The sequence below is a fragment of the Pantherophis guttatus genome, chromosome 4, assembly GCF_059756535.1.
Source record: "Pantherophis guttatus breed Tessera chromosome 4, ASM5975653v1, whole genome shotgun sequence".
NCBI classification, from domain to species: Eukaryota; Metazoa; Chordata; class Lepidosauria; order Squamata; family Colubridae; genus Pantherophis; species Pantherophis guttatus.
Genome location: NC_142066.1, coordinates 38,162,069 through 38,175,717, shown reverse-complemented (window position 1 = coordinate 38,175,717; position 13,649 = coordinate 38,162,069). Strand labels below are relative to the sequence as shown.

General features: G+C 33.7%; 2 protein-coding genes across 2 annotated transcripts; both read left to right on the top strand.

The window, feature by feature from the left end:
* Positions 1 to 2,456: 2,456 nt before the first annotated feature.
* On the top strand, positions 2,457 to 3,448 carry LOC117668810 (olfactory receptor 2AP1-like). The gene has a single exon (XM_034422866.3). The coding sequence runs from the start codon at positions 2,457 to 2,459 to the stop codon at positions 3,393 to 3,395; it is 939 nt and encodes a 312-aa protein (XP_034278757.3). The 3' UTR covers positions 3,396 to 3,448.
* A 6,417-nt stretch (positions 3,449 to 9,865) lies between these two features.
* Positions 9,866 to 10,760, top strand: LOC117668905 (olfactory receptor 6B1-like). Its single transcript, XM_034422959.3, has one exon. The coding sequence runs from the start codon at positions 9,881 to 9,883 to the stop codon at positions 10,703 to 10,705; it is 825 nt and encodes a 274-aa protein (XP_034278850.2). The 5' UTR covers positions 9,866 to 9,880; the 3' UTR covers positions 10,706 to 10,760.
* The last annotated feature ends 2,889 nt before the right edge of the window (positions 10,761 to 13,649 follow it).

Genomic DNA, 13,649 nt, shown 5'->3' with positions numbered 1-13,649 from the left:
CATTGATTATATACCACAGAAAACTGCATCTATTGTACTTGATAACATAGTAATACTAGCATCCTTCTTACATTATTTGGTATCCAAGGTGATTGTTAATTTCTTCCATGTGTTTTTTTTTTCTCTTAAAGCTTTAGAGTTGGATTCTAAACTGGTTTAAGAAAATTCTGCTGGATTGGGATGTTGCAGCACTGATTTGCCGGTTTTCATGTCCAAGGTGCTGACTATCAAATACCTACTTTGAACAATTTACCTCCTGCTGGCCTCTCTTAATTTTCAACTGACAACTGCTTTCCTTTCTATATAATGGACATGCTGACTGGAACAACTGGCTGAAGTGGGGGGGAGTTCAATAAAGACATGGCTAGGTTTTATTGGTTTTCCGTGTATTTATTTTATTTTTATTATTTTATTTTTATTATTGTTGAATTAGACAAGTGATATTCAAGAGCTGTTGAGAAGTTTGTGGAGGTCAACCTGGAGCACATAAACATGCAATCACAGGATGTTAATTTTGATCTGTACTGAGAAAAACCCTGCAATTAGAGACAAAAATATGATAATGCAAGTGCAGATGACAAAGAGTTGGAGGTACCAAGCACTTTAGATACCAACAAGGGGACCCTGACAAGCTATAATAATAGGCAAAAACCAAAAATATTAATTTCAAGAAGGGTAAATGCAGAGTTTTATACACAGGCAGGAAGATAATCAAAGTCAAGAAACCTGGGTACTTTAGTGCTTTTTAAGATGAATATGAGCCAAAGATGTGCAGCAGCTGCAAAAATAAATAAGTAAACAAACAAACAAACAACAAAGAAATTGGAGTTTGCATTGACAAAAATAGAGTATCATGGTCAAGAACTGTCTTTTTTTCCCCTCTGTTGTGAGTTGGTATATTACACATGGATTATACATCCAGTTCTGTGTGCCACATTTAGGACATTGATAAAATTCTGAAGCTGCTTAGTTGGAAGAAACAAATTTTTGGGAGGAGGGGGTATTATACTGTAGCTACTATCTGAAATTTGTTCATACAGAAATTATTCAGATTTATTCAGAAATGTTCCAGGATATAAACCAATGAAAACAATGAAAAAGAAGTACAGTAGATTTCCTTGCAATATAAATTTATAATTTTTTTCATCATCACACTGGTTATGACAGAGAAGCATCTCTGCACTCCCATAGAAAAAAATGCCTCAGTGTACGAGTTGTGGATATTAATAGTGATTTTCTCTCCTGGTCTGTAGCTTTTAGATTATCATCACTTTGTATAATCCTTATATTTTATAATTGTATTATTGTCTTGTGTTTCATTTAAAAATAGAAAAAAAATGTATGAATAGTGAAATTCTAATGAAGATAAAAATATTTTTTTTAAAAAATAATTCTGTCTAGAATTTCCAAACAGGAGAATTCTCTAACATTCTCTTTGAGTCAGTTTCTCTAGTAATGCTAATTCCATTGATAAAGAAATATCCTCTCTAACTAGCAGAAACTGCAAAAATGAAAAAGAGAGTGGGGGAGAGAGATAAAGAGAAAACTCTTCTCTAATTCATCCTATTCTTTTCCTTCCTCCTTCAAAACTTCATTTCTGCTAGGCCAATAATCATTTATTATCATCATCTTCTTTCTCTTGGGACTATTCTGGTTGTTTTGATCTTTATTTTATACCATTGAGAATACAAAGTGATATAAATAATATTTATCTATAGCCAATTAAACATTGATTGTTTCTTTTAAATTTTACAACCTTTTGTGAAATTTAAGCACAATTTATTTTTATGTTACCTTGACTGCTGCAACTGGAGTTTTAGAATATTAACCATAAGTATGTTGTTTACTGTTGTATGTTGTTGTTGTAGAAGTTAGAAAAGTTGTTTTTTAAACAATCTGTTTTTAGTCATTTTCTTATATTATTTTATGGTATAATTTGTAAACCACCCAGAGTCATTTAAGTGAGATGGATGACATAGACATTTGACAAATAAATAAATAAACAGTTTTTTTTAAAGTAAGATTATTAATAGCATGTTAATCTAAATTTGGTGCCTAATTGCTAAATCAAAACTTTCTTGAAATTGGAATATAATATCTTTAGGAAAGGTTTGAAGTGTATTAGTCTATAATTTTGAAAATTAGACTGTATTAGATGCACTTTGCAGTTTTAATTAGCTCACTCATTAATCAGATTTAGAAAAAAAATGCAAACAAGAATATCATGCTTAGTCATGACTATGTGTTTTATAAGATTTTTCTAGGCCTTGATTAATATGATTTAATAATTGTTTGCTTGTCTGTCTCTTTATCTATTATGCACCATCATTATTATCTACTATATATATCTAGCAATGCATGCATATTTTGAAAAAGTTTTTGATTTCATACAATAGAGCAAGAAACATGGGTCCCTAAATTCGCAGTTCCTCAACATCTGATGTATGAATTATTAGATGAAGCTTGTGAAACCTTCAGAACAGCAGAATGCAACAGTCATCAGAGAGTTCATCCTTCTTGGATTTGGGAACACCAAGAACCTGAATACTCTCCTCTTTGTGCTCTTTCTGATCATTTATATTGTATCTGTATCTGGAAACATTCTCATCATCACACTGGTTGTGGCGGAGAAGCGTCTCCATACTCCCATGTATTTCTTTCTTTCAAATCTATCCTTCTTGGAGATCTGCTACACTGCAACTACATTACCCAAAACGATGGTCAGTTTTCTTACAGAAAACAAGACAATTTCTCTTTGGGGCTGTATTTTACAAATGCACATTTTCTGCACTCTGGCAGCTACAGAATGTTACCTCTTGGCAGCAATGTCATATGACCGTTATCTAGCCATTTGTAGACCTTTGCATTATGTCACACTTATGAATTGCAAAACATGTGTTTTGCTAGTTTCAATGTCATGGATAATAGGATTTATGCTTATCAGTGTATTGACATCCTTGTTGACCCAACTCACATTCTGTAATCAATACAAAATTGACCATTTCTTTTGTGATTTCATACCCCTAATACGACTTTCTTGCAGTGACACTTGGGTAATTGAAAGTGTTGCTTTGATAACATCATCTCTAGGAATTATACCTACATTTTTTATAACTGTCACGTCTTATGCTTTTATCATCCAAGCAATTATGAAAATTCAGTCTGAGAATGGGAGACAAAAGGCGTTTTCCACCTGTTCTTCCCATCTCACTGTAGTCTCCATTTTCTATGTCTCCTTAATGCTTGTCTACATTATGCCAACAACTGACAGATTCAAATATATGAATAAGAGCTTATCTTTCATGTATTCTGTTCTTACCCCCATGGTCAATCCCTTTATTTACAGTTTGAGAAACAGAGAGGTAAAGGTAATTATTAGAAATATTCTGTGCTGATTTCAGAGATTTTTAGGAATAATTAATAGAATGTGTGTGTGTTTCTGTGTGTGTGTGTTTGCATATTTGCCTCTGAGTCAATCTTGACTCTTGGTGACTACAGAACAATGACTTCTGATTTCCCAATTTCCAGCCCCCTGTCTGTAACTACAACAGCAGAATACCTCTCAATGAGCCTTGGTAGTACAGTGGTTTAATGCACCCTGTTATTAACACAGCTGCCTGCAATTACTGCAGGTTCGAATCTTACCAGGCTCAAGGTTGACTCAGCCTTCCATCCTTTCTAAGGTAGGTTAAATGAGGACCCAGTTTGTGGGGGCAATAAGCTGACTTTGTACAAATATACAAAAGTATGAAGGCTATTGCTTAACGCACTGTAAGCCACCCTGAGTCTCCGGAGAAGGGCGGCATATAAATCAAATTTTTTAAAAAATGAATATTAATATACACTGTATAAATATCCTTCCAGTTATAGTTACAACATTCTTTCAATTCTATGATTAAATGAATTCAATGGATACTGAAGATCAATGCCTTCTCTTCCTCTTTTTCAGTTTTCTCTTTCTCTTTTTTTCACCAGTGATAGACTGAATATTTATCATAGTTATCATTTGAAGTTTATCATTTTGAGATTTTTGTAGTTCTCATACATTGTTTTAAGAGATTTACAATGTTGAATTGTATTTAGGTTATATGAAACATGGTGCACACCCATTTGTATCTATCAAAATATTATTATGTAAAAGTCTTGACTTTTTTTAAAAAAAGATGACTGAAATTCTTATAATCCAATTAATGATGAATTAGAGGAATGAAGCAGTGCATAAATTCTATCGTCCTCTCCAATATTTGAATTAGGATTATTGTAAAAAGCAAAATCAGAATAGTTTCCATGGTAGTAAAATGTAAATGAGCATATCTTGGCCCCACTGATACTCATGGCTACTCAAGAAATGGAATTTATGTGAAAATGTATGCCAGAAATCATGATGAAATTTTATACAACTGGAGATAACTGCAGACAATACATAATTTGTTTCTCTCAGATCTCTAGCTGTCATCTTTATCTGACTTTCACTACAACTACAGCTGCAATTCCCAACTCATCAACTGCTGGACAAGTGGTGATGACCTACGCTAATAACTGTCCACTTCTGCTCTCTTTGCAAAGAAAATTATGATCCTCTTATCTCACAAAGCTACTTTTGATGATTTTGGAGAGTTTAAAGAAGAAATGAACAAATTAGGATGACTTTCTTGGATGACTTTCTCTGCAGCAACAGCGCCTTCCCTCCAGGCCTGTTAGTTCATAATAGTTCTGATGGATTGTGGATAATTGATGATATATCTTCTGGTATCATCTCCTTCTCTACTTCTTCAATCACATATATATATATATAAAAGTAATAAGGTGTTTATTTTAGTGCAAAAATATCGGAATTCAAGGCAATAGGAATAGGCAACTTAGTCTAAATAAGTATCCATAATCCTCATTACAAGTAAGATCTTCATAATAACTAGAAGAATCTTTCCAACTCCTCGTTCAATTCTGAAGACACTGTTTTCATGTTGTAGTATCTTCAGCACTACTATTACCATCTCTATATTGAAGTAATCCTGCTATCTTGAAAGTTCCAGTATTTTAATGCTATCCAAGTTTCAGATAAAAGCACTAGCACTGCTTTACACAACAATTTCTTTGGGTATCTTGTAACTACAGAATATTTCTTGGTAGTGAAGATCATTATTTATCAATGATAATGAGATAAAGGAATAATCTTGAAGAACAGGAAGAAGAACCACAACCAAGACAACAATGAAATAAGTGAAATCTAAGTTTGAGGTAGACATGTAATTTTAGAATGACCCTCCCCCGTTCTTATGAAGAAAAAGGGAGAAAGGGGAGACACAAATTCAGACTTGCAATATTCTTTTACTCTAACTTTATATATATAAAAGTAATATTGGCTTTGGTTTTCAACTTAGACCTAATTTGGAGAGCTGATGAATAAAATTCCATCTTGCTTTTAAGTGGAACATGCATAAGACTCTCAAATGTATAAACATTATTTTCTTGTATATCAGCTAAGTTTTGTGGACCCAACAGAAGTAAACATTTTTTCTCTGTTTTAGACATTCTTTAGTTGCTATTTTCAGTGGTTTTCTATTTTTATGGTTCCTTCAGGCCCATCTATGTCTTAACAAATATATCAGAGGAACCAAGAATTCAAAGAGGCTGAATAGAAAGCTTTCAAGGGGGTTGGAGTAGAGGACCTCCAAGGTCCATTCCAACTCTCTGTTATTCTGTTATCTGTCCAATTGCTAACATTCTACAAAACAGGTGGAGGTAGAAATGTTTGTATGTTGGGTTTTATGATAGAAATGTTCTATGATTCTGGATTAAGGTTTTTTCCTATTCATGTCTATTTTAAAACTACTTAATAGTCTTCACTACAAAATATGTAAATATAGGAATTCAGGTAATAAAAATGCCATTAAAATATGTGGATACTTAAGGTTTGTGACTTCTTTTATAAAAAGTCAAATATAACACAAAATAAACATGTAGTGAATTGATTTTTTTAACAATGTTCATTTGGATATTAGAGTATCTGAGAATAGCATGCAAATTAATTAATTAATTTATTTATTTATTTATTTATTAGTCGCATTTTTATGCCGCCCAACTTCTGAGGGACTCTGGGTGGCTAAATTAAATAGTCACATATTGTCATATCATCACACATTTGGTAAAAGAGTATCTTAGAATTTTGATCTATTGATATTTGAATACTGAATAATTTGGGTTATGAACTGTATTTGAAGTTTGGATAGTCAGGCTCCCTTTGCAGTCATGTGACTAAACTTCAGACACCAAGCAACACAGCCATTTGCAGCATCCTGAGGTTATGTGATCACATTTGATGATGGCTTTCCCCCCAAAATAGGCATTAATTTCCAATGCTTGGCAAACCCACACCCATTGTGAATTGTTGGTCTACTTTTTTATTTTTTTTATTTTTAAATTTATATAACGCCCTTCTCCCTGAGGACTCAGGGCGGTTTACAGTCAGAATTAAAAAACATGAAATACAAATATTAAAAAACAATTAACATATATATAAATTTGGCCCAAAATTAAAAATACAAACCAATTAAAACATTTAAAATTTCTTCTTAAGCCAGCCCGGCTTGCTGGAAAAAGTGGATTTTAAGGGCACGGCGGAAGGCACTAAGGTCTTGGATTGTCCTTATCTCTGGGGGCAACTGATTCCAGAGGGTAGGTGCCCCCACAGAGAAAACCCTCCTCCTGGGGGTCACCAGCCTACATTGATTGGCTGATGGCACCCTGAGGAGGCCCTCTCTGTGGGAGCGCACGGGACGATGGGAGGTCGTCGGTAGCAGCAGGCGGTCTCGGAGATAGCTAGGCCTGATGCCATGGAGTGCTTAATGACACTGTTATTACTTAATGACCATGTTATTGGTTTAATGACTTAGTGGCATTTGCTTTATGACCCCTGTGTTTGCTTACGTGCCCAGAAAAAAATCATGAAATTGAGTCAGTTATGTGACCAATTTATTTTATAACCATCACAATATATGATCATAAAGGGTAGGCTCCATTATGGTTGTATTCCAAGGACTAATTGTAGCTAAAATAAAGTAAATACACATAGCAATAGCAACAGCAGTATAAACTTATATACTGCTTCAGAGTGTTTTATAACCCTCTCTAAGATGTTTATGGAGTCAGGATTTTGCCTCCAACATTCTGGGTCTTCATTTTACTGAGCTTGGAAAGATAAAAGGCTGAGTTAACCTTGAGCTCCTATCAATGAACTGAGCTAGCCTACAATATTGCATTCTAACCACTGTGCTATCATGGCACTATACAATTTCAGCTTCAGTATTGACTCTTAATAAATTATGCTTTTATCTTGTGCCTTTAGTATACAGAAGATTTGTACATACAGAAATAAGTGATCTTTGAAGTTTTATAGAATGACAATTATGAGGTTGAAAACTTGTTCATTTTTTTTCTGCTCCAAAATAAAGATTTAGACCTCTTGATGTTATTTTTCCTACACAGCAATTGATGAACGAGTAAGGCATAACAAATGGAAATAGTATGTTTGGAAGCATAATCAGTTCTCTTGAATATCAAATCTAGTAGAAATGAGCAAAGGCCCAAGAAGCTATGGATACAGCCAGGGGTGAAATCTAGCAGGTTCTGACAGGTTCTGGAGAACCAGTAGCAGAAATTTTGAAGAGTTCAGAGAACCGGTAGTGGAAATTTTGAGTAGTTGGAGAACCAGCAAATACCACCACTGACTGGCCCCAGAGTGCGGAGGGAATGGAGATTTTGCAGTAACCTTCCCCTGCCATGCCCACCAAGCCACGCCCATAGAACTGGTAGTAGAAAAATTTGGATTTCACCACTGGATACAGCCATGGACCCCCTGTGTGAATCTCAGTTTATCTCAGGGCATCTGGATTACATATTCCTATGCAGAGTAATATCTGAGGAAAGACAAAAGAAGAGAAAATAAAATAGATAGCAAATACAAATATATTTCTCTCTAGACAGGTTCCACCTACGTAAACCAAGATATTATGCAGCCCTAGTTCAGTGAAATCACAATTCACTAGTTTCTGGGCTTTTTTTCCTTCTGGCAGCCAGCAGACCCTTTGCTGCCCATTGGGAGACTAAGATAGATCTATTTCGGCCTTATAAGAACTCATCAGTTAGCCACACCCTCATCTCATATATCCTCCCTGTAAAGGTACAATATTTGTTTTACGAAAAAGAAAGAAAAACAAATATTGTATACATACATACATACATACATACATACACACACACACACACACACACACACACACACATATAGTAAATGGATGAACCATTTATTTTTAGGGAGGGATTTCATGGCATTTGATTTAACGAAACCACTGGGAGTTAACACTAATGATATGGAAGTTTTCCAAGTTTTTTTTTTTTTTTAAGATGAATGTTATTCAGTTCACAGAAACATCCTCATGTACATTCTCATAAAAATAGATGTTTTCAAAGGATATCCAGGACAGATGTTCTGAAGCATTCAATACAGAATGGATATTAACAGAATGGTTTCCAACAGCATCCATAGTGAGCAGCTGTATCTTGAAAACCTCATACAGTTATTTTTCGGTTCTTTCTATAATCTTAATAATTTATAGTTGGTAAAAAGCAAGTTAGCAACTTTCTAGGGCGTACAGATTTTAAGGTAATTGTACAGAGAAAGAGAGAGAAAGAGCGAGAAAGAGGGAGGGAGGGGGAGAGACAGAGAAAGATTGTTTAATTTAAAACACTTAAATTTATTTATTTATTTACTTATTTAAACAATGAAATTTTTCTCTCTAGGATTTCCATCTCAAAAATTGGAAGCATTGTCAAGAAGCAGATGAAGAAATTTTATTACAGTGGTATATATATCTACAGTTTGCCAGCAGATTTGGAGGGGGATTATAAAAGTATTATTCTTGTCATAATCACTTGAATCCATTTATCTAAACATTTAATTGATAATTCTTTTAAAAGTTTATCGTTTTATCTCCCACATAGTCCTCTGCATAAATATTATTTCTTATTATGTCCTATCCATGTATTGATCTTATAGATTCTTCTAAACAATACATAGTTAAAACAGTCATCTATTTATTTAGGATGGATGATTTCCAGGAACATGAAATTCGGCTCCATAATCACTTTTAGGAATTATGGAAATTAAAATCCACATATCCATTTCAAGTCCATATTTGTTTGATAGATATGGAGGGCTACTTTTTTAAAAAAAAATCATTTATAATATTTTTAGCATAAATATAACAATCGAGTGTCTCAAATGTTTTCAGGTGTGATATATAATTAAAATGAGTGGAGATGTCAATATGCACATTTTAAAAAATTATTTGTCTGATGATCTCTGAAATATTTTGTTATGAAATACTCATAAAATGATAAAATAAAATTTTGGAGAACAACCTTTGTCCTAACATTAAAATTCAGTCTGTGAGTCTTGGATCCAGCAATTATTTGTGAATTTGTTTATTCTTTGTTTGGCCTTGGCCTCAGCTATATGCTAGATGCATGAGTTCCTTAGAGAACTGCTTTTATTCTCATCATACCTAAGTTAAAAATGAGAAAATTAATTAATTGTATATATGTTGGAATTTATTAAAATAAGAATACAATGGACTGCATCACTATTGACTACTTCTAACTTAACTTTGCATATTTTCAAGCAAAAATCCTAGCAAAATGATAATTTAAAACAATCCCTTTAAATTGGTTGTTGCTGTTTGTTTTTATTCAGATGTCTGCAAAAAGTAATCCAGATGGAGAAAATCAAACAATTCCCATGATGTTTATTCTTCTGGATTTCAACACTGGGGAATTTCAGCCTTTGCTTTCTACATTCTTTCTACTCATCTATCTTATAACTATGACTGGAAATATTCTTATTGTCCTTCTAGTGATTGTAGACCGACAACTTCACACACCCATGTATTTCTTTCTGGGAAACTTGTCTTGCCTAGAGATTTGCTATAGTTGCGCCATCATGCCAAGGATTCTGGTCAGGTTTCTGAGTGGAGATAGCACTATTTCTATTAGAGGATGCTTTGCACAACTTTATTTCTTTGGGTATCTTGCAACTACAGAATGCTATTTTCTGGCGGTAATGTCTTATGACCGCTATTTAGCAATATGCAAACCATTGCATTATACAATGCTTATGGATAGTAAAACTTGCATCCTGCTTATTACTGGGTCATGGATAAGTGGTTCGTTGTTTATAAGTTTTATCATATACTTCGTATCTAAACTGAGTTTCTGTGGACCCAACAAAATTAACCATTTTTTCTGTGATTTGATCCCATTGATAAGGCTCTCGTGTGATGATACCACCCTGGTGGAAATTACAGCTTTCATTATTTCCTTCATAGGAACTCTGGCTCCATTTATTATAACTTTGACCTCTTACATTTGCATAATTAAGAACATTTTGAGAATCCCATCCATAAAAGGAAAACAAAAGGCATTCTCAACTTGTTCCTCTCATCTCACAGTGGTAGGTTGTTTCTATGGCTCCCTGATAATAGTTTATGTCTTACCAAATTTAAATTCACTGAGTAATCCAAAGAAACTGTTCTCCCTGTTCTATACTCTACTCACTCCTTTGGTCAATCCCATTGTCTATAGTTTAAGGAACAAAGAAGTAAAGGGAGCAGTGAAGAAAATATTCACTATATTTCCTAAAAGTTACTAACATTTTAGGTATAAAGACAAAAAATGATTTTACTGACCGTATAACAAAATCTTTAAAATGCTGAATAATATATGTTTATGAATCAGGTAAAATGCAACTCTCTTGAATAGAGCTTATTTTCAAGAGCAAAAATGATTGTAGTTTGAGAAATTGTTTTGATATGTTTTATATATATCTTTATAATTGAAACAGTTCTTAGGCAACAACTTTGTTTACAATTCTTTTGTTAACTAGATTAACTAATGTAATATAAGTTAGAGTTGCTTCAAATTTGGTCATGATTACAAAGAGGCATTTTCTTAATCAGTGTATTCTTTTGTAAACTTCCTTTATAAAAATACATTTTAAGGTGATTCACAGAATTTTTGATTGATTTAACTTTTAAATTAGATTATTTAATATTGAAATACTTTAAGAATATAAAGTATTTCCATCTTAATTAATATATCAAATTTCAGGGAACAGCATGTTATATAAATACAATTACGATGATAGAAGAAAGGAACAGCTTTAATATGTATTGGGTTACCTAGCTACTTCCCCTAGTCAGTTGTCTTCTGCAAACACCAAACCTAGGAAACCATATTATGGTTTTATTTTATTAATAATGTGCTTAGGAAAAAAAATGGAATCCTAAACCACATACGGTTAAAAAAACATTTCATTAAAAAAAATGAGAAGAAAAACTCTATGAAAGTTTGGCAGCCGGAAGTTTATTAAATGCACCTGATTACCTACAGCATTCAAATCAAGCTATTGCTACTTTGCCTGGACAATGGTAAATGGAATATTTCTGCAATGAACCTTTGTCAGTACTATCAGGCTTTGACAGTTTATAGGAACCCAGACATAAATAGGAAAAAAAAATGAATAGTGATTATTTATTCTACATACTAGAATTTTGTATGTGTCTCATTTCCCCAAGCTCTTAATTTATACTATATGAAGAAACACAGAAATATATAGAAAAAAGTATATGAAAGAAGAAGTTACAAAATTCTGTTTCTGTTATATGTTTCTACAATATCTCTGGAAGTCTTCAAGTCCAGATTACAGCTTTGTTTTATGCACTTTATAAAGGAAAGGACTATGTAAGCATTTATTTCAGGTGGCATAATATTCAAATGAAGATTCACCCTCAAATAATCAATACTTTGAGGGTGAATGTTCCAGACTCCAACTTTCCCTTTCTATGGAAAATGGTGGAGAGATTACTTGGGTTTCAGGTTGTGGTTCAGAATGGAAAGAATATTGGCTACAGCAGGCATCTTCCAGGTCCTGTCTATTAAAAAGTGTCATGGTATAGGACCCAGAAAGTACTTTCTGATTGTTCTTAGTCTGTGGAATGATATCCTCTTGGAGACTCAGTCTGCTCCCACCAATATGATCTTTTTAAAATTGCTTAGGATTATTTTTTTACTCCCAGCATCTGGGCTGCAATGAATTTTTATTTTCCTGATTTTCCCTTCCTTTCTCCTTTTTTCTATATGGAATACACAGGATTTTGATTGTGATCCAAACTGTTGAGGAAAAGGAATAAGTCACAAAAATTGTAGAATCATAGAACCTTTATTCCCTTGCACCTAGCTTTCAGTTAAACAGCCCCTGATAAGATCCTTTCTTCTAGATCATCATAACATTGCCTTCATTTAGTCGTAGCCATTGTGTGAGGTAAGTTTAACCACCCTCAACTGGACGAATATTAAAGTAGTGTCTGTTCTGTTCAATAAAAGACTTTTCAATTGCAATTGTTATAAAACAATTCCATGGGTCTTTTTTAATAATTTCCTGATATGTGTTCACACCCTTGAGTTTTGTTAATCAAATATGTTACATCTTTGTTAGTCTCTTACCAGTATATCTTACCTCCATTTTTTTCCAAATAATTATTTTTCCTTCAGAAGCATGAGTCTTGCATCTATATGCTCCCTATTCCTGCTTTGCCATTGTATTTGGAAGATTTTCCCTCTCCCCCCACCACTGACATGCAAAAAAAAGGGGAGGTGACTAAATTCATTTTATTTATCATTTATTTATTTATTGGTTCAATTTATATGCTGCCCTTCTCCGGAGACTCAGGGCGGCTTACAATGTGTTAAGCAATAGCCTTCATACTTTTGTATATACCTGCTTAGTAGGGCTTTCGCCACCCCCCAGCAGTGTTCTTTTTTATACAAAGTCAGCTTATTGCCCCCACAATCTGGGTCTTCATTTTACCTACCTCGAAAGGATGGAAGGCTGAGTCAACCTTGAGCCTGGTGAGATTTGAACTTGCAGTAATTGCAGGCAGCTGGTGTTACTTAACAGCACTTTAGTCTGCTGTGCCACCAAGGCTCTTGGTGCATTGTACATAAAGAAATCTGGATGACATACAACAACTCAGTACTGAATCAGAATACAATAACACAATCAACTCCTTGAGGCTTCTTGGAGCCAGCACTGTCATCAATAGATTCTATTACATTAAAAACAACAGTAGGAAATAATATTTTCAGTTACTTAACTAACTGCAGCCTGCAATACAAAACATTCCCTTTTTTACCTCAAAAGTGGTTTGATTCTCATTCTTCAAAATAATTAGAGCTGTTGCCTCAATATTCTCCTTTCAATTGACCATCCATTGGTTTGCCATTGGTGGCAAACAATAATTTTAAATATCAGGCTCTTGAAAATATTAATTACATATTGAATGTTAGGATATCTTTGTAGAGGAAGCTCCATTAAACTCAGAGAATGTAAACTATATATTTAAATAATATAAGTAAATTTATATTGAGAAGAAACGCTAGTTAGCCAAAGTGACATAAAATGATAGAATAACACAATACAAGTATTAGAAGGATCTTCTAGTTGAGGAGTGTCAAACTCAATTTCATTGAGGGCCATATCAGGGTTGTATTCGACCTGGGGGGGTGGCCAAGGTGGGCATGGCCAGCTCGATGTC

Excerpts from the sequence above, each read along its gene's own strand:
- LOC117668810 (XM_034422866.3), top strand. The coding sequence starts at position 2,457 with ATGAAGCTTGTGAAACCTTCAGAACAGCAGAATGCAACAGTCATCAGA.
- LOC117668905 (XM_034422959.3), top strand. The coding sequence starts at position 9,881 with ATGACTGGAAATATTCTTATTGTCCTTCTAGTGATTGTAGACCGACAA.